Consider the following 23,414-nt stretch of genomic DNA (forward strand, 5'->3'; position numbering starts at 1 on the left):
CCTGCTGAACCTTACTCAGTTTTTGAAGTCACGGAAGATATATAGTACAAACTAAAATCCTGCTGAACCTTACTCAGTTTTTGAAGTCATGGCAGATATATAGTACAAACTAAAATCCTGCTGAACCTTACTCAGATATATAGTTTTTGAAGTCACGGAAGATATATAGTACAAACTAAAATCCTGCTGAACCTTACTCAGTTTTTTGAAGTCACGGAAGATATATAGTACAAACTAAAATCCTGCTGAACCTTACTCAGTACAAACTAAAATCCTGCTGAACCTTACTCAGTTTTTGAAGTCATGGCAGATATATAGCACAAACTAAAATCCTGCTGAACCTTACTCAGTTTTTGAAATAATTTGAGATATACAGAACAAACTACAATCCTTCTGGATCTTACTCAGTTTGTGAAGTCATTTGAAATATACAGAACAAACTATAATCCTACCTAATCTTACTCAGTTTTTGAAGTCATGGTAGATATAGAGAACTACAATTTTGCTGAATCTTAATCAATTTATGAAGTCATGGTAAATAATTATTACTACTGCTCTACAAAGCCACTCATTTTTAATTAAGCACAGAGCTACACAGCAGTCTATCTGTGTTCTGCCAACAACTGGTACTGAAACCCAGTTTCTAGCACTGTAAATCTGCATCATACCACTGGAGGGCACTCTGTTAGTCAGTTATTATGTAAACTACTAATAAAGTATACACCTGACATCAAGTACATACTGTCTAGTAATAAATGGGAGAATATGAAAGCCTAATTTTAAACATACAGATATAGTGTACAAAAAAACAATTGAAAACACCAAAAACAAATTAAATAGAAAAAAGGTTATAGAAAAATAATAAAAATAGTAAACATTTTAATGCAACATGGCAATCCATAAAGTAGTCATCTGATCATGATGAGAAATATGATACTATCTATGTCTATGGAAATAAAATTATAAAACTGTAGTGCAGAAAATTGATTAGAAAACCAAAACATTTACAAACACTTAGTTTGTCTAGTTACTGTTTTCTTTAGTTAACCACTACTTACTAAGCATATTAATTTAGTTGTTATTACTGGAAATAACTTTCCTCAAACTTTATCAACAACTGTGTTCTTATATTACCAAACTTCCAATGAGAATTGAGTTCAGTTATTTTTCTAGCAATACTAATTATTACCAGCATATGACAAACAAATAATATGCTTTTATAAACCAACAGTTAAAACTGTATATTCAATATTTTTGCAGCATAAAAATGCTTCTTAAACTTCTTTTATATTACAGTTAGAATGGCAGGATTTTCAATGAGAATATATACAAGTTGATGGAAGAAATCTTACATGATAGGTTTTACTTTGTTACTGTTTTCTAAAATCTGGAACAATAAATTCTAAGAATCAAATAAAGTCACAGATCTTCAGCTCATATTCCCTTATACATCACCTTGGTAAGTATATAATTATGCACTACTAGTTTAACAGTGAATTTCAATTCATCAACTGACAAGAATTAAATACAAGACATTTAAGTTCTTGACCATAGATAACTAATAATCTCAAGAGAGTTTATACTTGTGAGAAAAAATAAAAATAAATTATTATTTTTTATTTAAAAGTTGAATATTCTCTTACCATAAAAATTAAATATGTCAGTATTGACATTTAAACTATATTTTTGAGTATTTAGATAACCTAACTTTTCTTAGTGAAACTTGTATATCTTTATAGATGTCTGTTGTTCTCGTTAGAAAACAGTATGCCTTAATGGAGTCCTTATATCAGAGGTAGTGAAAGAACTAACACGAATGAATTTTCCAGAGAAAGACATACATACTTGGCAGCTTGTAATTCTGACAATGGTTACTTGTTTTTATTTTACTTTTCTTTCTTGGTTTTTGTTGGTTATTTTAATGCATATCCTGTGTACTTAAAAGCTTAATGTAAAAATGTGAAAACTTGAGTTAATATAATTAGAATTATGATCACAGAATTGAGAAGGAAAACTTCATAAATACCCACCATTTTAGCTTTTGCTTTCTTAATGGATAAATATGTTACATCTTAACCCTTAACTATGAGAATGGCAAAAACTGAACTGTTTGATGTTTATAAAGCTTTTCTTCTTAGTTTTGTAACCATGTTTTTGCACAATCATTTCTAACCTCTAAACTACACTAAAGTAATAGTACTTATAAAATATATCCACCAACAATTTGAATTATCATGTTTGTTTGTTTTGAATTTCATGCAAAGCTACAAGAGGGCTATCTGTGTTACCCATTCCTAATTTAGCAGTGTAATGTAGCAGCAAGTCCTCACCATCCACTGCTAACACTTCAGCTACTTTTTTACCAATGAATAGTGGGATTGAACATCACATTATAATACAACTACAGCTAAAAGGATGAGCATATGTGGTGGGACGGGGATTCAAACCAGTGAGCCTCAGATTGCAAGTCAAGCACCTTAACCACCCAGCCATGTCAGGCCACCTTGAAGGAATGACAAGGTGTAAACAGTTTTATCTTAAGTTTAACAACTTACATGAGACTACTGACTTTCAAGATAGATAACAGAAAACACTCTCTGAAAATAGTACTCATACATGTGATTCATTATCTTCCATATCTATGTACAGTAAACATGTATAAAATGTTGTGATTGATGCAAATGAAATTAAACAAAAAAGACTTAAGTCCACTATGAAATCTGATCAACCCAGATTTTAGTATAACTTATAACATTTCAGTGACTATTCAGCTGTAAATATTCAGGGTAAATCAAAACTTCCTAGCTGCAGGAAGCCTTTCATTTGGTTGATACCATTTCATATTAAAGTGAACATAATACCATGTTCTAAATGAAATATTTTATACAGCATACAGCATAAAAGTTGATGAGTCAACTTACATGAATTGCACAAAAGAAATTATTAATGCTTAATATTAAGTTCAAACTTACTGTGAAAGTATCTATAAAGTGATGCACTAAACAAGTATTATTGGATCTTTAATTACTGCAAAATGTATTTAAGGGGCTATTGTAGCTTTAGGAAATATAATTGATAATTGTCTTAATACAGGAGAAATGTAATAAACTTTAAAAATACTTTTAAAAAACATTTCTGCATTTGTTGAATAAGATTTTCAGGTTTATTATGAGTCCACGAATAGCAATAAAAACCAAATAATAAGTAATTATAAGGCTTAATAATAATAAGGTTTGTAAGAGCAGTTTTTTGTTTTTGTTAGCCAGTGTAAAGAAATTAAAAAAGTGCATAAGTTAAAAATGGATTCTTCAAACAAAAATTTTCTTACTTACAGAACACATTGAAAAATATTTTTTTATTTACAACTACGACTACTGTAACTGATGAAAACAAGATTATCCAAGAGAAAAAAAAAATCTTTCCACTGTTTATCATCTTAATTATCAAAATTCCATACAACAGTAACTTTTTCTCACATATAACTGTATCAGCATCATGTGTCTTTACCATCACATCTCCTTAAATCAATTGAGAATTAGGTGTTGTATTCATTACAAGAAATAAACCAAGAATTATATAAGTAATAGAATATATGACAAGAAAATCAGTAACCACATTTGTGCTATTAAAAGTTAATGAAATGAAAAAAATATCTATTTATGATATCTGAAAAGAAAGAAATACAAGTAATAAACAAGGCTTAAGTTGCTACTATAATATGCAAGAAACTAAAACCTAAACGTTTGAAAAAAGTTTGAACAACTAAGTCACAAGATGACTACTTCAAAAACATAAAAAAGAAAACATTATGATTGACCAGCCTAATCAGTTAACTAATGTAACTAATCACTTACTGGGTTAATTAAGTAACAAGTGCAAGCCACTATAGTCTGTAAGTTTAATAAACCAGCTGGTAAAGAAAGTCATAATTTCTTAGTTTCATGAATGAGCTATTTTTAAATGTCATTATTTGTTGGTCTAATCACCCAACCATTGTAACACATTGTAATTTGTTATCTGAATAAGTAAATTAGTGTGATTCATCATAATTTGTTAGATGTTTGATTTAATAAATAAACTGGTGTAATTCATCATGATTTGTTAGTCTAATCAACCAACTAGTGTAACTCATCAAGATCTGTTGGTCTAATCAATCAGCCACTGCAACTCATCATGGTTTGTTGGCTTAACCTACCAACAAATGTAATTCATTATGATTTGTTGATCTAATCCACAAACAAGTTTAATTTCTCATTATTTGTTGGTCTAACCAACCAAATAGTATAATTCAACAGTATTTGTTGGATCAATCAATCAGCTACCATAAACAATCTTGATTTAATTGTTCATCTAATGAGCGAACAAATGTAATTCATCATGATTTTTGATCTAATCAATGAACCAGTACAACTCATTAGGATTTAATCAATCAGTTACTGTAATTTAATCAAACAACTAGTCTAATACATCATAATTTTTTGGTCTAATCAACAAATTAATGTAGTACTTTATGGGATGTTGGTCTAATAACTTACCTGGTGTAACTCATTTGTATTTGTTAGTTTAATAAACTAACTAGTGTAATTCATCATGATTTGTTGGTCTCATCTACTAACAAGTGTAATACATTATGATTTGTTAATGTAATTAAAGAACTAGTGTAACTCCTTATGATTGTTTGATCCAACCAATCATCAAGTGTAATTCATCATGAATTGTTAGCTAATCTAAACGTGTCTATAATTGATCATGATCTGTTGGTCTAATTGACAAAACTCGTGCCAATCATCATGATTTTTTAGTTTATTTATACATTTAAGATGTATTTCATCATGGTTTGTTGGTCTAATAAGTTAACTAATGTAATTCATCATGAACAGTTGATCTCATCAATCATCTAGTGCAAGTTATCAGGATTTGTTAGTTTAATGAATCACCTACTGTAATTCATCAGGTTTGTTGTTTTAATCTACTAATAAATGCAATTCAACTACCATTAAACAAGTTTGTGCTAGAGCTAAGTAGGGAACCCACAAAAAATTGAGAAATCTTTAACAGCTGAAATATATGTATATCTGACAACATGCTGGATCAAACACATGGAATTTTTACATTTCCTCATTAGGCTGAAAAGTTACATGACACCATCTATCATAAAATATGAAAAGTAGCCCTGGTAACTTTATACTTTCTCTATAGTGTTGATCAAGGCAAAAATGCAAATTTCATGAGAAAGTGATTCAGGACTTATTGCATGACTTAACAATTTGTTGGTCTAGTCAATCAACTAATGTAATTCAACATGATTTGTTCACTTAATCAATCAACTAGCATAACTTGTCATTTCTTAGTTTAGTCAATCGACTAGTGTAATTCATTTTGATTTGTTGGGATAATCAATTGACTCATTTAACTCATCAAGATTTAAGAGTCTAATGAACCAACTAATGTAACCAATCACAAGTTATTGGTCTCATCAGTCAACTGTGACTTATGATTGGTTAATTTAATTAGTCAACTAACATAAACATTATGATTTGTTACTCTAGTCAGTTGAATAGTGTAAGTCATCATGATTTGTTGGTGTAATCATTAAAGGGGTATGTATAAGCCTATGGAATGTGAACAGTTAATAGATAATTCATCACCTCTTATTATTTCATGTATGTAACAAATACTGACCACAAAAGATACATGAATTACAAGAGAATGTCTCATATTTTTTCCAAAATACCTTAAATGAAGAATACTTCACTTAATCTCTACCCACCTCTTTAAATAGAGTAACTCATCATGATTTGATAGCCTAGTCACTCTGTAAGTGGAACTTATTTTTTCAAGTCTTAACATTTTCCCAAATTCCAAGATAATCTTAATTATCCAGCTATTAAATATCTTCATGTTGACTTAGAGCTAAACCTAATAAATATTGCAGTAAAGGAAATTTGAACTATGTATAATGATAATCATTTCAACAACAAATGAATTTTCCCATTGGCTCGCAAAACTTTTAAATTTTGCCTCAAACCATCTCCAGTACAAACTAACTGCCAAATTTTCAAAAACCATTAGCTAACTGCTTTAGTGAAATAAAAGTTGATTATTTATACAACAGAAACAAGCAAGATGTTTGCAAAAAATATTACACATTTCTCACAACTATTGAGCCAATAAAATATAGCTTGTGGTCTTCAATATCAATTGTACTTCCATTATTTACTGTTAGCTGCTGTGTCAATGGTATTCACAGTCACACACACAGAATAAAAGCCTACATGTGCAGGACTTTAGAAGGCCTTGTTTCCACAGCATATCTCTAGAACTCCGAATCATCTAAAAAGCATAAAGTATTAAAACTGTTTAAAAAGATAAAGGTAAGTAAAAGCCAATGATTATAGCTTCTTCAGCAGAAAGTATGTAAATATAAACAATAAATGTTAAATATTAAAACATTTTCACAATACCTAAACTTAGTATGATGGATAAGTAGTTAGATTGATAACATTAAAATGTTTGGGTAAAATTAAAAGAAAAATGTAGTAATATTTTATTTTATTAAATAAAATCTATAAACAACTACATTGCATTAATAATCAAGCGCTAAATACAAATGAATCCATTACAGCTGAACTTACATAAAAAAAAAACTTAGAAGCAAAGTTTGTACTACAATAATGCCAAAGCAACAACTCTGAAACACAAAAATAAAATCTACATAGTTAAAAGTATTAATTTTTCCTTTATTGAAAATGTATTTCTAATAGGTAGTTAACTCCTCTCATAGAAATAGCTATTCATGTTCATGGCAGCCCTCTATATTGCAAAAACATATTTTTGCACATGCCACAAGCTTTGAATTCCCCACTCATTTAGAACTGACTGATTCCAATGCATTTCACTTGCAAATCATCATGCAACAACCCTCCACCAATAAAAGTGCAACATTCTCTCTTGATCAATGTTACTCCTCCTATTCAATTCTACTGAGCTATCACTTCAAGTTTTGACAGAAGATGGAAACACTGGTTTTCAGTGGTGAGGTAGATTGGAAAGTGTGAGATGTGGTAAGTACTTATCAGAAATGCATTTTCCATAGAGAAAAATTATAACTTCCAATGTGGTACATTGAACAGGTGGAGGGACTAGTGCAAGACAAAAGAAGAAACATCCTTCAAAAACACCAAAATGATTAAATGGATGTGCCCCTAGGTGTAGAATTTCTAGGGCACGATGGTCCATAAATGGCAAATGAGCTATATCCACAACTCATGCACTGGGAACTGGCATCCATGTGAAGGTAGAATGAGAGTCATATTATATTCACCTCAAATTCATGTTACTCGAGAGAATTTCTGATCATCTGACCTGTGAGTGGGGAACATAATATGAGTGAGATGATTCACATCAAGCATCTCACTAAAATTTTAAATTTACAGGAACTACTCCAAATGCAGTAACATCCTTGGAATAACAAGCATCGAGGGATAGTGGATGGGGAAGATCTATAGTAACATGCAAATACCTATGTTATGACCCATAACACTACTGGGGTGACAAGAGTATAAATGAGGGAGGAAACAGAGATATCTGTAATACATGTGTGAAGATTTATGTTTATTAGTTGACCTGTAAATCAAAAACCCAACCAATGGGAACCAATATCCATGTGGGGATATGATGAGGGACACCAATCAAAGGAGTGAACTGGAATTGTGATAGCTAACTCACAATTTACATATTGGAGAATATCACATCATCTACACCTCTGCCCTACTCTCAACTGAATGATTTTATAATCTTTTATATATACAGGGTGTTTGGAAAGTCACTGTGCAGTTTTGTAATCATATGTTATTGTATTTCAGATTTTGATCCCAATATGGTTTTGACAACTGAAGAATGTGTATGGCTCATCGAACACATATTCCAAGAAGGTGGTAGATACACAGATGTGGTGCGACAGCGATTTGCTGAAAAATTCCCAGATACACCTGTTCCACATCTCAATAAATATATAAGTGCACAGTGACTTTCCGAACTCCTTGTAGTATTTATCCTTCATGAATATATTCAGGAAAATGACTCCATAGTTCACCACTCCACCAGCTTGAAACTGGTAAGTAATAAGGATTCTCAAACTCCACTAGAAGAAAAGGGGGGGAGGAAACTCAATGGAGAGTATGAAGCAACGACCACACCTGAAACAGTGCAACAGGTGAGCATAAAACCTAATTGGAAAATCAGAACATACCAATTTATTCAATACAAGGCATGGCAGGCATGAGCAACTATCCCATTCTGCTATACAAACATAGTTCATGGATGAGTACAGTTTGGGACAGGAAAACTTACAAAACAAACCTATCAAGAGAATAAACCTACAAGTCATTCTGTGGGACACCCCATCTCCAAAGTGTGCATTGCATGGCCATGGAATTATAACATGTAAGTTGACATGGTCTTACAGTGTGAATTTAAATGGTTAAAGACATTTGGTCAGACACCATTCACCATGTAGTGAGATCCAGACAATGATTAATAAAAAACTGCCCCCAAAAAGGAAGAAATGAGTAATAAAAGATAATTTACCCAGTCAAAGTATTACTGAAGTCTAAAGAATAGCTACAGGTGAAAGATGATAACCCAAATAGAGGAAGACACCATAATCCTATGCAAATAGTTAGAGATGAATGTAAGAGGGGTAGTCCACATCCCAACTGAACTATTTCCTCCAAAGGATGATGAAGCTGAAAAGCCAATGAAAAAGTAAAGTTTTGTATTTGATGAGAAAATATCCAGAACAAGATGTAGTAAGAAGGTGATAAAGAAGAATAAGTCAATCAAATTAAAAACTGAAACTAATTGATGAGGGTGGAAAGAGAAAGATCAGAAACAGAGGTTGTCTGCTGCAGAATAAAGAGGTGGGAATGGACACCATGGAAGGAAGTGGTGCAGGCAGTATAAGAGTAAAGTGGGAAGCCTATCTAGATCAGACTAAGGATAAAGGTGGGAAAGGGAAGGAAGGAAAATTGGTGGAAAGGAGGAGTAACCTTCTTGAGTCACCAAAAGTTTGGAAAAGAATGGTCTGGACAAAAAAGAATATATGTGGAATGAAAAAGAGTATGTAAGACATTGATGGCAAATATGTCTGACCTTCAATGTCTGCAGGCTAAGAGGAGAAGGAAATAGGCCTTATGAGAAAGGTGAAACAATGATTGTGTGGAGAGTGGTTCAAACAGAAGCAAAATGAGGCAGTGAAGGACTATATTAACATCTCAATCCCAAAAAACAGCCCACCAAAGTGAAAAAGAACTTGGAAGGAACATATCAAAAGGGAAAAAGAAGGAGAGGTAAACAACTTACTCTATCTAGAAAAGCAAAATTTGTGGGACAAGGCCATCCAATAACCCGAGATCTAAGAGATAAAAGATCCCCATTGAAAAACCAAGCTGGGAAATCCACAATATGAGGAACAGTTGGTAGATCAGGCAGAATCCTATGATCCAGAGACCAACAATGGAAACTTTCCAATTATATTGATATACCTCCCTGAAGAAAGGGTGAATGGAACAAGTTAGAAAAGAAGCTACCTGTTGAGACAAGCTGGATTTCCTCACAAAGGACTGGATAAAATCCAAACATGAAGATGAAAGACAGTAAGGGCTGGATGAAACACCAGTGACTGAAGAAGGGATGAATTAAGAGAAAGAGGTAATGGGGGAGTAGTTTGGAGCCATGAAAAATACAATTGAGCTTGCCAGTAAAAAGCAATCAGAATGGCCCAGCAGAGTGGCATGGATGATAAAAATCACCTTGTGAAGAAATCAAATTGCAGGATAGACATACAGGTATTTGTTAGTCCAATCCTGACTGAAAGCATCTAAAGCCAGAGCAAGAGAATGATGGACTGGAGACTAAAACACTCACAACTAGTTGTTGAGAAATGTGGCAAATGCATCTATGTGAAGAGTACCCTAAAGAGGGTAAAAGCCACTGGAAAACAAGACAATTGAGAGACCACGTTGTCGGATAAGCTTTGTCTGGAGGGGAAAACCAATCTTCTAGAAGATCTAAAGCTACTGGAACATGACACTTAATAATATGGATGTCTAGCATACAGGCACAAAAAAGATCCAAAGTGTGAAAACATGGGGATTTAAATTGATGTCCCCTGGTAACTGAGTTAAGCAACCATTGTATAATTGTCAGAATGGGTCATTACCATACAATTTCAGGTCAAATATAAAAAAATAAACCAAAGTACAAACTACACCAACAAGCTCCAGGATATTTATAAGACTTCTCAGCCATAGACAAACATCCCAAAGCTTCTTGTTGATCAACATATACTCCCCAGCCCTGAAGAGATGCATCCATTAAAATGTGTTAATCTGGATGAGGAGGAGAAAATGGGATGCCCACCAACATGTGAATCTTGTTCAACCACCAATGCAGAAAGCCAACAATGTTGGGAGGAAGGGATACAGGAGAAATTAAAGAATCTCATGCAAAATTCCATTGGTCATGAAGAGCCCACATATATACAGGACCTAAGAGGATAAAGTCTGGCACTGAAGAACACATTCCCAAAGCAACAGAATCCTGTGTACTGTAATAGGGGAGCAGTAAAATCATGAAGAACTGAAATCTCCATCAAATGAAGTCAAAGAGAAGCTTGAGCCAATTGAAATGGGTGTTGAAAAACACCCAAATGGACAAGATATCAGGTAGGCTGAAGGAATGACTTCTTCAATTAGAGTAACCAACCTCCATGAGCAGTCAATGAATGTTATAGGTAGACTCTTGTTCAGGAAAGTGGTAACAGTAGCCAGTCATCCATGTAATAATAAAAGCATAACTCAATAGCATGTGAGTGACAAATGAACACTTTAACCACCTGACAAAAAATATACAAAGCCAAAATAAGTCCAAAAGGCAGTATGTGAAACAAATAAACCACACTGTGGTGAGCAAACTGAAAATATTGTGGCCATTGATGAAATATTGGGATATGCAAGTAACTATTTATGACATTCACCTTTGTCATCCACAAGCATAAAGAAAAAGCCCCTATGAGGGTGAGAAATGACTAAAGTATAAAAGGGGCAGAATGAGAAAGTGAATGAGAAGGGACAAATCTACAACAGGATAGCTGTCTCCAATTGTTTGGGGGATGGCAAAAAGACTAGAAAAAAGCCTGGAGAAAAATGACAGCAAGTTCAATGTCTTCTTGAGACAGAAGATCTTGTACTGCCTCAGAGAGATGATGACTGGTATTAAGATCCTGAGGCATGGGGAAGGAAACAGATACCTGAGACAAAGGAGGGAAAGAAATTATGAGAGAAGTCTCACTGGTAAAACTCAAATAACCCATGGATCTGTGGTGACAGGTCACCAAAGGGCAACATGCTCATACAAGCGAGCTCACACTGCATCAGAGTACACAGGTGATATGTCCATCTATATTGAATAAAACAACAAGATGAGAAACCTGGATGGAGGAACATGGTAAAGACTGAGAAGGACTAGAACAAAAAAACAGGAATAGGGGCTTGTCTTTGGTCCAGCTGCAACAAATTAATCCAAAGTTTCAAATACATTATCAAAACCATACTGTTGAAGAAAATGTATGAAAGATAAGGGGGCGGTAAACAAACTTGGGGCTGCCTCAGAAAGTAGATGGATAATAGATAAACACTGTAGAAGGGAAGTAAGGGTAAGAAAAAAGTGAGAAAACTAAGCATGAGTTAAATGCATAGAAAATTTTGGAACTGCTTCAACACTGAATCCAAGCTCTAAGAGTAAAAAAACAGTCACTATAATGGTAAGCTGATGCAAACTGATCTGAAGCCTAAGGAGACAAACGACTGAGCATGAGTTCTAACATGCATGAAGGGTGAGAAAACAAAATACTGAGATGAAGAACTATTATCCCACAAAGTATGATGGGGATCATAGGAAATTGAGGATATGCACAAAACATAACATACCTGAGAAATCATGTCTCAAAATGCAGTATTAGGCATCACTGATTCCATAAAATCCAGTGTCAGAAAAAGGCTATTAAAATCCTCATTGATCTGAAAAGGTTCAGTTTGTTCAGGAGGAACTGGAGCAAGTTCAGGAGAAAGAGGTAGCCCATATAACAATCAACCTCACTGTGCTAATAGCAAATAAATCCAAAGATAAGTCTCCACCACCTGCAGCTTGTGAAAAAGTGCTAGCAGGAGGTATGATACTCAAAGTGGTAATATTAACCTCAGAATTCATACTTGAAATGAAACACGAATCTTTGATGTATATTAAATTTGAGTAATTAAAAATTAACGAAGAAATTCTACTCTGGAAAATAAATTGATAAAAGTTACAAATTTGAATGATCTGAAAAGCATCAAACAGAAATTGTCTTAACATAAGTACTGTTGAAGGACAAGTGATAGAGTTCAGTAGAATAGAGGGTATCACATGCATAAAGAAACTATTTCACACTCTTATTTATGCAGAGTTGTCATATTATGATTTGAATGTGATGCATTAGAACAATTCAATTCCAAATGAGTAGGAGATCCTAGGCTTGTGGCACGCACAAAAAAGATTTTGTATATGGAGGGCAGCACTAAAGGAGAGTACCTATTTCTGTGATGTACAAAATCCAGTAATATGAAATAAAGTCTGCACTGTTAGAAATGAAGTAGAAAACCCAGGAGTATGCAAATAAAATCTGTACTGTTAGAAATTATGTAGAAAACATCAGAAGGAGGAGAAAATGGGACAACCACTAACATGTGAATCTTGTTTAGCCACCAATGTAAAAATCCAACATTCTGTAACATTCTTGCACAATCATGTATAAAACATAGTAGTATGAAATAAAGTCTGTACTGATAGAAATTATGTATAAAAACATAGTAGTATGAAATAAAGTCTCTACTGATAGAAATTGTGTAGAAAACATAGTAGTATGAAATAAAGTCTGTACTGATAGAAATTGTGTATAAAACATAGTACTATGAAATAAAGTCTGTACTGGTAGAAATTATGTATAAAACATGGTAGTATGAAATAAAGTCTGTACTGATAGAAATTGTGTAGAAAACATAGTGGTATGAAATAAAGTCTGTACTGATAGAAATTGTGTAGAAAACATAGTACTATGAAATAAAGTCTGTACTGGTAGAAATTATGTAGAAAACATGGTAGTATGAAATAAAGTCTGTACTGATAGAAATTGTGTAGAAAACATAGTGGTATGAAATAAAGTCTGTACTGATAGAAATTGTGTAGAAAACATAGTAGTATGAAATAAAGTCTGTACTGGTAGAAATTATGTAGAAAAAACCCATGAGCATAAAGTGAAGTCTGTATTGTTATAAGTGATGTAAATCAAAGTAATATGAAATAAAATATGTACTGTTAGAAATTATGTAGAAAACATCAGAAGGAGGAGAAAATGGGACAACCACCAACATGTGAATCTTGTTTAGCCACCAATGTAAAAATCCAACATTCTGTAACATTCTTGCACAATCATGTAGAAAACATGGTAGTATGAAATAAAGTCTATACTGATAGAAATTGTGTAGAAAACATAGTAGTATGAAATAAAGTCTCTACTGATAGAAATTGTGTAGAAAACATAGTAGTATGAAATAAAGTCTGTACTGATAGAAATTGTGTAGAAAACATAGTAGTATGAAATAAAGTCTGTACTGATAGAAATTGTGTAGAAAACATAGTAGAATGAAATAAAGTCTGTACTGATAGAAATTGTGTAGAAAACAAAGTACTATGAAATAAAGTCTGTACTGGTAGAAATTATGTAGAAAACATGGTAGTATGAAATAAAGTCTGTACTGATAGAAATTGTGTAGAAAACATAATAGTATAAAATAAAGTCTGTACTGGTAGAAATTATGTAGAAAAAACCCATGAGCATAAAGTGAAGTCTGTATTGTTATAAGTGATGTAAATCAAAGTAATATGAAATAAAATATGTACTATTAGAAATGATATAAAAAACCCAAAAATATGCAAATAATGTCTATACTACAAGAAAAACCCATGAGCATCAAATAAAGTCTATAATACTAAAATGATGTAGCAAATGCAGTAACATGCAAATAACATTTGTACTATTAGGAATGATGTAGAAAACCCAGAATCATGTACTCTTTAAAATTATGTAAAAATCAAAGTAGTATGGAATATATTATATAGTGTTTAAACAGTGTAGAAAACCATGCAGCATGAAATAAAGTCTGAAGTGCTAGAAAAAATACAGAAATTCCATGAGTCTGTACTGTTAGAAATAATGTAGAAAAAACAGGAGCATGAAATAGTCTGTGACACTACAAGTGATGCAGAAACCTTAGCAGTATCAAATAAAGTTTGTTAAAATAATTTAGAAGAACCAATGGTATGAAATAAACTCTTTATTGTTACGAATAATGTGGAAAACACAGTAGTAAAGAATAAAGTTCATAGACAAATAGAAATGTGGTCCATCAATGTTTTATGGGCTAAAAAGTAGCATCTGCATGGTGAGACTTTGAAAATGACTTCTTAGTAGTACTAAGTTTGTTTCTAGAAGAAAGTTGTAAAAGACATATAATGTAAGTATTAGTAAATTCTAACAGTCAGAAGTATAGTTTGGTATCTCCTAGCTAGAGTCAACAAGTTTGTCTGATTCAGTTCTGCACTCTTGACTCCATTCCTTTCCTACTGTAACTTTGCACTGTTTATGTGACAGCTGGATGACAGTGGATGAAATAGATCTGAGTTGAAAGGTATGTGTATTCACCTTTGTTATGAGAATGTTAACATGGACAGCACAGCTCATTATTTGGAAGTTATCTGATTCCTTTGTTTTCACTCAGGACTCTGGCTATTTAGCATGGAATTCTTGACTTCTGGCCACCTTTTTCCTCAACAGGGTGCCTTTCTTGTGTACTTAGTTCTCCAAGTCTTATTTAAACAGTCATGATAAAGTAAATATGTTGAAGTGCCAAAGAAAACTTTAAGGATCCTGAGGCCTAACTGCAGTTGACTTTGATCTCATAGAACACCCTTCAATGTGCATATTTTACTTAGTGCTGTGGTAAGTCATAGCAGGTACAGACATGAAAGTTGCACAGGTTATGCAACTCTACGCTAGATATCTAACAGATCACAAGAAGTGTCTTTCTCTGATACCAAAGTTATTGAAAGTCTCTTGTTGGTGTTTATTAAGTTTAAATTGTGAACCCTATACAGTTACTTGCAATCTACACTTTTTCTACTCAGCTGATGAGAGATGAAATGAACATTAAAATGATAGTGAAATTTTTTCGCAAAGTGATGTATATAAAATATATTGTTTAAATGTAACATATTCTGAATATCTCATTTATTTCATGTATCTGCCAGGTTCACACAACATATGATTTCCTTCTAGTTGCTTTTCTTCTTTTCTCATTATAAAGAGATAATCCTTGTCTCTCCATACATCATGCACAAAGATCAACAGCTTTGTGGTCATTTAGATGGTATCAAGATGACACAGATAGAGCTGGTCAATGTGCATAAATCCAACATTACCTATGTCCCCTATAATAAACCCTTTAATGTAAAAAATAAAATAAAAGTCCTGGAACATCATAATAAAACATGTATTCATCATAAATAACTAGAAACCCTGGGTCATTATAATAATACCTTAAAAAAAGTCACAAATAACACAAAAGTGCTAGAAAAGCTTTAATGTCAGAAATGTGCTAAAAAAGGAAACAAATTAATTAGCAACAGTGGCTAAGATGTTCAGGTTTTCGTATCCTAAACATCCTTAATAAATTTTATGTTGTGCACAGTAATAAAAAGTAAAATAAGGTTGAATATCCTAGCTTCATTTGTTATGAATTTTACACAAAGCTATTCAAGAACTTCTTGCACTAGCCATCCCTAATTTAGCAGTGACAGACTAGAAGGAAGGTAACTAGACTACAACATGGACTTTCAACTCTTGGGTTGCATTCTTTTACCAATGAATAGTGTGGATTGACCATCACCTAACAATCTCCCATTGCTGAAAGGTTAAGGTTATTTGGTGATAGGATCTACCACCATGTTTAATTGAAGTTTTACAAACAGATTTCATAACTTGTTTTTATGTTATTCCCTACCAGTGGAATCTACATATTTCATCATTTTATAACAATTCAATACAGGGATCAGAATGGCTTTAAAGGAAAAAACTGATAATGTTTTCAAGTTCCAGAGAGTCCCATAAGTATGAGATTTTAGTTTCTCTTAGGTGTTGGGTTATATTCTGTACCTTTTAAGTATAATTTTAACAGCAATTTTTAACCCAAAAAATGGTTAAAGTAGCTTATGAGATCTTTACAAAAACCACATAGGGTCTTTCTCACAGTATACACTTTCATAAGTGCCCATTAATCATGCAAGCTACAATATCCTACACCAGGAACTCCACTTATGTGTTAATACTCCTTTCCAACTAGATCCATCTGAATTTCTCTTCAGCCCTTTATTTATCTCATCAATAAAATTTGTCTATACCTATCTCCATTATTTTTTATGTTCTTGGATATTTAAAGCATCACATTAGTCCAGACATTTTCTATCAAACAATGACCTTAAAAAATGTAAAATTGCAAATTAATAGTAAAACACTTTATGTACTTCTCTCTGATTTGCTCATTTCTCCCCAACTAAGACATTTTTGTCCAATTAAGTGACAGTTTATAAAATGTTGATGTAAATTCCATTTTCACATGTTTATCATTAGACACAATGGGTAAGAAGTAATGCAAGATGATGAACCTAGCACCTGACCATTCCAACTTTGACCCTGACCCCTTCCTTCCTGCTGATCTCTATAATGAGCCAAATGAAAAAACAAACATAAAAGTTCACAAAATCATTCATGGTCATATAAAGAACTGATAAAAAGTGGATTAACTAATTTATTTTCAACATAAAATAGGTTGTTGAAGCAGCAACTAACAGTAATTTTTGTTCACATTTTTCTGTTTGACTCATATGATTGGGAAAAATATAGTGAACAGCAAAGTCTTATGGACTCCACCTGTAATTTCATGATTAAATACAATTAAGGCTGTTAAGTTTATCATAATATTCAAGATAAAACTAGAGAAGAAAAATAATTTCATCCTACCACAAGATACCATACAAACATATCCTAAAGGATAATGGAAGAAATAGTGAAACTAAACTAACTAATTCAACCTCACTTGAATATTTAGGTAAAACATCAAAATAAAATATGAGTGTTCAAAATGTCTGACTTGCATATTGTTTTGATACATTGTAACTGTTATTTAGACTAATGTTAGTAATTACCTTGTATTATTAAACTTACCTTCAGAGCAGCAACAGACAACTCCGATGTCTGTTAAGATACATCTTGCTGGCTGTAAAAACTGAAACTTGCAGGTGAGAAAACAGAAAACGTTATTCTGAAGTAACAGTAAACTGTTTTACTTTTCTCTAGATAACAGCTAGAAAAATCTTTATACCAGCATTTAGGTTTAATACAGTAGCATAATTTAATGAACAATGCTGGATGAAATACTTCTACCATTGTCTAGAAATAACAATGAGACAGAGCTAATTGAGATGATGATTTGTACTTTGCACTTGAGTAGATGAAACAGTGTAATACAATGAATATAAAGGAAGACTTGACACTGACCAAATACTGACCTATTTGGAATATCAACAGTTGTGATTTGTACTGGGTATGTAGAATGATAATAGTTCATATTCTGCAGGATAGCTGTGTCACAAGAGATGAGAGAACTGTGAGATCAGGAAACACCAGTCAGTATTTCACCATAGAATAAACAAACTCACGAGGGTCATCACAAAGATAACTTGTGACTACATAAATCACAAGGGGATATAGAAGGCACTCAATGCTTATCACACCACCATTATTCTATTGTTGGTCAGTTAAGGCCTTTTTGTAGAAGTTTACTTATACCACAACAATTAAGAAATCTAGTATAATTGCAATAAACACTGGCTTACCCAGGAACCATGTTTTCATGCAACATAAAACTTTCACATTTAACAGTACTTTTCACATCTGGTGTAGCCCTCAGTGCTATAGCTTAGTATCTTCTTCACATTCACTAAAACAATTACTGGACAATGCATTAAAAGAGTTATTTTTATTTCTGTATGGATGGCTTGTACCCGGTACATTAAATCCACGATTTGTCATGTTGGCACATTCTGATCTCACTTTGCTATAATCATCAATCTGAATCTGTAAACCACAGTCTTCTAACCCTGTACTTTTCTTCCTTTCAGCCTGCAGGATCTCATGATCTATCTCTTCTTCAGTCATCTCTCTTGCCTCAGAACGTTCACACTGTGCAGCACGGACACAAAATTTGCCTAAACTTTGTTCATGGAGGATCTGAAATTGTTTTGATAAAGAAAAAGAGAGAGAGAGAGAGACTGAGCAGAATAACCTTAATCAGAAGCAAAATTTAAAACACAATTAAGTTATTAAAAGAATGCAGTTAACAAGGGGCAGAAATAAAATGCACAGATTATGTATATTAATACAACAATTTCCAATTATTGACCAAAAATTAGATGAGCATTTAACATGGTAAAAATAATCACAATTTAAAAACAAAAACATAATTATTCCTAAAAACAATCACCACCACTCAAGCACGCATAAAATAATTATCACAATAATGTCAAAATATAAATAAGTTGAAATTCTAGTTCTAAATGTTTAACAACTTCAGTAACTTAAATACATTTTTTCACACTTTTTTGTTGTTAAAAACATTTTCTTTACGACTGACATTGCGAGAACAACACTTAACATTTGAACAATTTAATTTTTAAACTTTACCTTAATACAGAATCTAGCAATAAAGAAACAAATTTACAAACTGTTATTGCAGCAACTTATGCTAACATAATAGTGAATTGATAAACAACGGTTTACAAGCACAAGTGATGTTGGAGGGAGACATACTCCTGTTTCAATAGAACAAGGGTTTGTCTTCTATTCTGTTGGAACAAGTAGTACATACCAAACAATAAAACCATTTCATTACACTTAGAAATTCTTGTCTGTAAATTTACTATTACTATTGAAAGCATTAAACTATATTATCTATAATCAAATAGGCAACAAGTATACATAACAGGAAAATAATTACTTTATTTAGAATACTACAATATTATTAACAAAAGGAATGATAAACTTGGGTTGAATGAAGTTATATCGTTAAATTACACTGTATACAGTTCAAATCTGAAATATGAGAGGTCAATTCTAACAATAATTTCCTAATACCCTGCTTTTTTTATATAGACGTTTTCAGTGTATTTTCTTAAACCTAATATTCTAAGTTAATACAGTGTTAGTTCTTAAAAAAGTAATATGAGGGTTATGGGTTCAAATCCCCATCCCACCAAACATGCTCGCCCTTTCAGCTGTGGGGGCATTACATAGTGACGGTCAATCCCAATATTCGTTGGTAAAAGAGTAGTGCAAGAATTGGTGGTGGGTGGTGATGATTAGCTGCCTTTCCTCTAGTCTTACACTGCTAAATTAGGGATGGATTGTGCAGATAGTCCTTATGTAGCTTTGCGTGAAATTAAAAAACAAACAAACAGTTCTTAAAAATAATTTTATACTACCTTGCCTTAGTACCATGTTTGTTTCTTAGTCAATGTTTTACAATTTGCTCTAGTTCAAACAGGTACTTAATTCTGAAGTTTGAAAAGTTTTTTCTTGTTGAGCATTTCTGATGTCTGTCTATCTGTTTGTTTATTTTCCCATTTTCCCACATGCTATATCAGTTATTGTGTTTGCATCAGGAGGACTTGTATAAGTTCTGCTTTCCAGCCATAATCCACCTTTCATAGTTATAATTGTGATGGAACCACATATCTCCTGATTGGACAAAGATGGGTGGTATATTTCAAGATTTAAGCACTTGTTTTAATTTCATTTTAGTTCTAAAAATGTAAAATTCAAAACAGGTAAACTTACTTCTGACATAAAAAACAAACAAAAAATAGGATACTTTCAATGAGATGGAGAAGGAAGCTGGAGGGAGCCATAAGGGCCAGTTGTTCAACCAATCTGAGGGACTGAGGCAAGAAGGTAATGACCAAGACCATAACAACTGAGAATGTGATCAAACAGAACTGAAGAAAATACAAATTTGGAACAGATTCAGTGAACTGGATTCACAGGAAAAATGTGTGGAGCAGACTGGCTTCACCAAAGATTATACCAAATGATGTCATTCAGAAAATGCATTTTCATAGTACAGTACCTGCTTGCCCTCACCAATCTTTAAATAAGACATAAAAAAGTGAAGTCAGGCAGTATGTTTTTATTTACCTGAGGAACCACCATATTCACAGGTGGTGTCAGATTAGTATACATTGTTTTGTATTTGTGTAGAAGATTCTCAGAGGAGTAAACCAGTAATAAATAGAGATTGGGCATGCTTCCGAGGCTAAAGTCTCACACATCTACATCTAAAAAAATGCTAGTAGCGCACAAGATTTACCCAGTCAGTAGGTACTTGGGAGAACTGAAAAAACCCAGACAAACTTGAGCATGAGCTTGACAACTGGAGACTAATGTAGACCAAAAGACTGGCTTGACAATTTCAATTGAAACAATGAACAGATTAAAAGCAATAAAAATAAAACTGTTCACCAACAAGACTGGAGCTAAAAGGTGTCATTTGAAGAAGAACTGTCTTGTCTTTGATGCCTCAAATCATACATAAGGACGAGAACACAGAGGTGGAAAATATTCCCACCATGACAAATCACCAACAACCATATGACATCTTCTGTCCACTTCCAGAGGGCATCATTCTCTCACAATATACCACTGCAGGGGATGGAGTTTATGTATAAGACAAGCAGATATATATGCAGCATGTAAAATTCCAAACTGGACGAATCCATTCAAATATAGTCTCACACTATAAGGAGACTTATGTACATACCATAATCTGAGATGTTCTGTAATTGATATATAGGGTTTTGAGTCATATAGTGAAACAGAAATTGCTATGCATAGCAGCAGTGTGGATTCAAGAGTTAACTAAGAAGGTAAAAAAAAAAAATTCATCTGTTGAGGATTTCAACTATCATGAATAACCACATCCAGTAACAAAATGTGTAAATACAGTTCTTGAGTGTATTTAAATTCATTCATATGCTGGCAAGAGGAGTAAACAACACAGATCAAGTGTACAACCAAGAATTTGTTAATTTGGCCAAAATATTATCCAAGGCTGTGTACACTGTTTTTTTCTGAAACTCTGAAAGATTCACTATGTGTTAAATAGTAACAATTGTTGCAGATATGATATTAAAAGTTTCTTTGAATGAGAAGCAACATCAGTCATGGCAGGTAACAAAAAGAAGTGAAAAATGAAGTTTACCTTCTCTCATAGCTCAACTTGTATGTACTGAAACTTGATATGGTGCAGGTATAAGGCATTTCAGAAAAGTTAAGTAGTAAAGGATCATGACATAGATGTCAGAATGTCTTCTGCAAGTAATAAAAGAAAAATGTGATTTTGGGAAAGATGACAGATCATCAAGTCAGTAAGAGTTCAATAGCAGGAGAAGCTAAGAAAGGTAAAGCTAAGTCCAAACTTTATTTAGAACAATGTTAGTACTTAAGATTATTAAGATGAAAGGTATGAAAAAGGCCACTGAAGAGTGGAAACAAAATTGACTGACAACTTCCAGGCCATTAGAAGATGGAAGGTGAAGCAGTTCTAGAACCAGATATGGAAAAAGTTGATAAGCTATGATCACAAAACAAATATATAGGGAAGGAAAAAAAAATTGTTGAGAAGTTGAAGATAAAGAGACTACTTAATGCACAAACTCCTGAAGGTAGCCCAATAAGACTGAAAGACAGGGAAAAACTGTTAACAAGGATGGATTAATAACTGAGCCACCCAAAAAAAGAATAAGGCTTCTCAGGCAAAGAGATGAACAACAGTCAACCATTAAGCCATAGACACTGGAAATCATTGTGATAAAAAAAAAAGACATTCTAAAATGGCTATAGTATTTCCATGGTGTAATGGGACTAACTCCCATTGAAAAATTAGATGTAACAACAGAAATCATTGTTCAGCTGTCCAAAGTGTATCTTTGGACTGAGAATCCTGAAATATAAGTAACTGATCTTAGCAAGTACTTAAGGAAGAAGGTGAAAAAAAGAGTAGGTACAAAGAAAAGATTATCTCAAGGCACTGATCATCACGTCATCAGCCTTCTGGAAAGCCATTGAAAAACCAAAGGATGGAAATCAACTTCATGGAGAGAAACCATTGAATTAAAGAAAGAAACGAACAAATTGAGAATGAAGATAAAAAGCAGTAAAGTTGCAGAAAAGGATGGAAAAAGGAGTACTGGCATAACTGTAGATGTACTTTACCACTTTGAAAGTGTTTATATGAACCAAAACTGAATGGTAGTGTAGAAAGAGCAGAAATTCAAAATAAGCATGCAAAACGGCCCAATATTCTAACATATGAAAGTGAGAGGTTACTTCCTGAAGAATTCAGAAACCAACCTATGACTAATTCCCTAACATGGAGCCTATGCCAAGAGGAGATTAAAATACGAAGAAAAGAAGACCCAACTGTCACAAGTGTCAGTTTAACAAATCTGCACAAAACCTGAAACCAATGGAAAAAATAGGCATTGGAGTGAACCTCTGAGTCCTAAATAGCATTACTTCATTACAGTAGAAAGACATAAAGGTATATATTCAAGACTTGTTAGCTTGCAGCACCATAGGAGACAGTAGAAGTGTACTCTGAGCTTGTTGATCCAAAACTCCATATTTATAGCAAATACTGTGTTAATTCTAAAATACAAATTGGAGATATGGACGATGCACCTAAGAGATGTATTTTGCTGGGTGGTCAAATGAGTGTGCATAAGAGACTGAACAGAGATCAGATACCCACAAAAAATGTACTGAGCTGAAAGTAAGGCCAGTGATGTGACAACTATTCCCTTATTGCAAAAAGAAGAAATAGAAAATAAAAGGATGGCTGATAAACATGGGTATAAAAATAAGCATCCTGAATACCCATCATTGGCCTCCAATGGCCTCCATAAAGAATCTTTCCTGACAACCTTATGTTTTCTATTTGAAACTGAGATTTCTATATTAAAATATAAGTTGAAACAGGTCTCTAATCACCTGATATCTTCAGAACCACAAAGAGATAAGAGCAAGAATCTGGATAATCACATTAATTATTTTTATTACACTTGTCTAACAGAAGTTTGAGACTCACCAATCAAGAATTTATAAAAAAACTATAACGTAAGGAAGAATAAATGATGTTATTACCAGA

The 23,414-nt window shown here is 33.0% G+C and overlaps 1 protein-coding gene across 3 annotated transcripts in view; it reads right to left on the bottom strand.

The window, feature by feature from the left end:
* Positions 1 to 264: 264 nt before the first annotated feature.
* LOC143237828 (voltage-dependent calcium channel type D subunit alpha-1-like) overlaps positions 265 to 23,414 on the bottom strand; it is a 99,636-nt gene continuing 76,486 nt past the window's right edge. For 2 of the 3 annotated variants that reach the window (XR_013020281.1, XR_013020282.1), the window contains exons 28-29: positions 17,378 to 18,442; positions 265 to 6,333 (exon numbers count right to left, since the gene is read on the bottom strand). Coding sequence is in view for 1 of the 3 variants with exons in the window: in XM_076477470.1 (XP_076333585.1) it covers positions 18,125 to 18,442 (318 nt within the window). In the remaining 2 variants the exon portion in view is untranslated. Of the gene's footprint in view, positions 6,334 to 15,780; positions 18,443 to 23,414 lie in introns of those variants that run through there. The other variant, XM_076477470.1, reaches the window with a different exon arrangement.

Source organism: Tachypleus tridentatus, chromosome 13 (genome assembly GCF_004210375.1).
Source record: "Tachypleus tridentatus isolate NWPU-2018 chromosome 13, ASM421037v1, whole genome shotgun sequence".
NCBI classification, from domain to species: domain Eukaryota; kingdom Metazoa; phylum Arthropoda; class Merostomata; order Xiphosura; family Limulidae; genus Tachypleus; species Tachypleus tridentatus.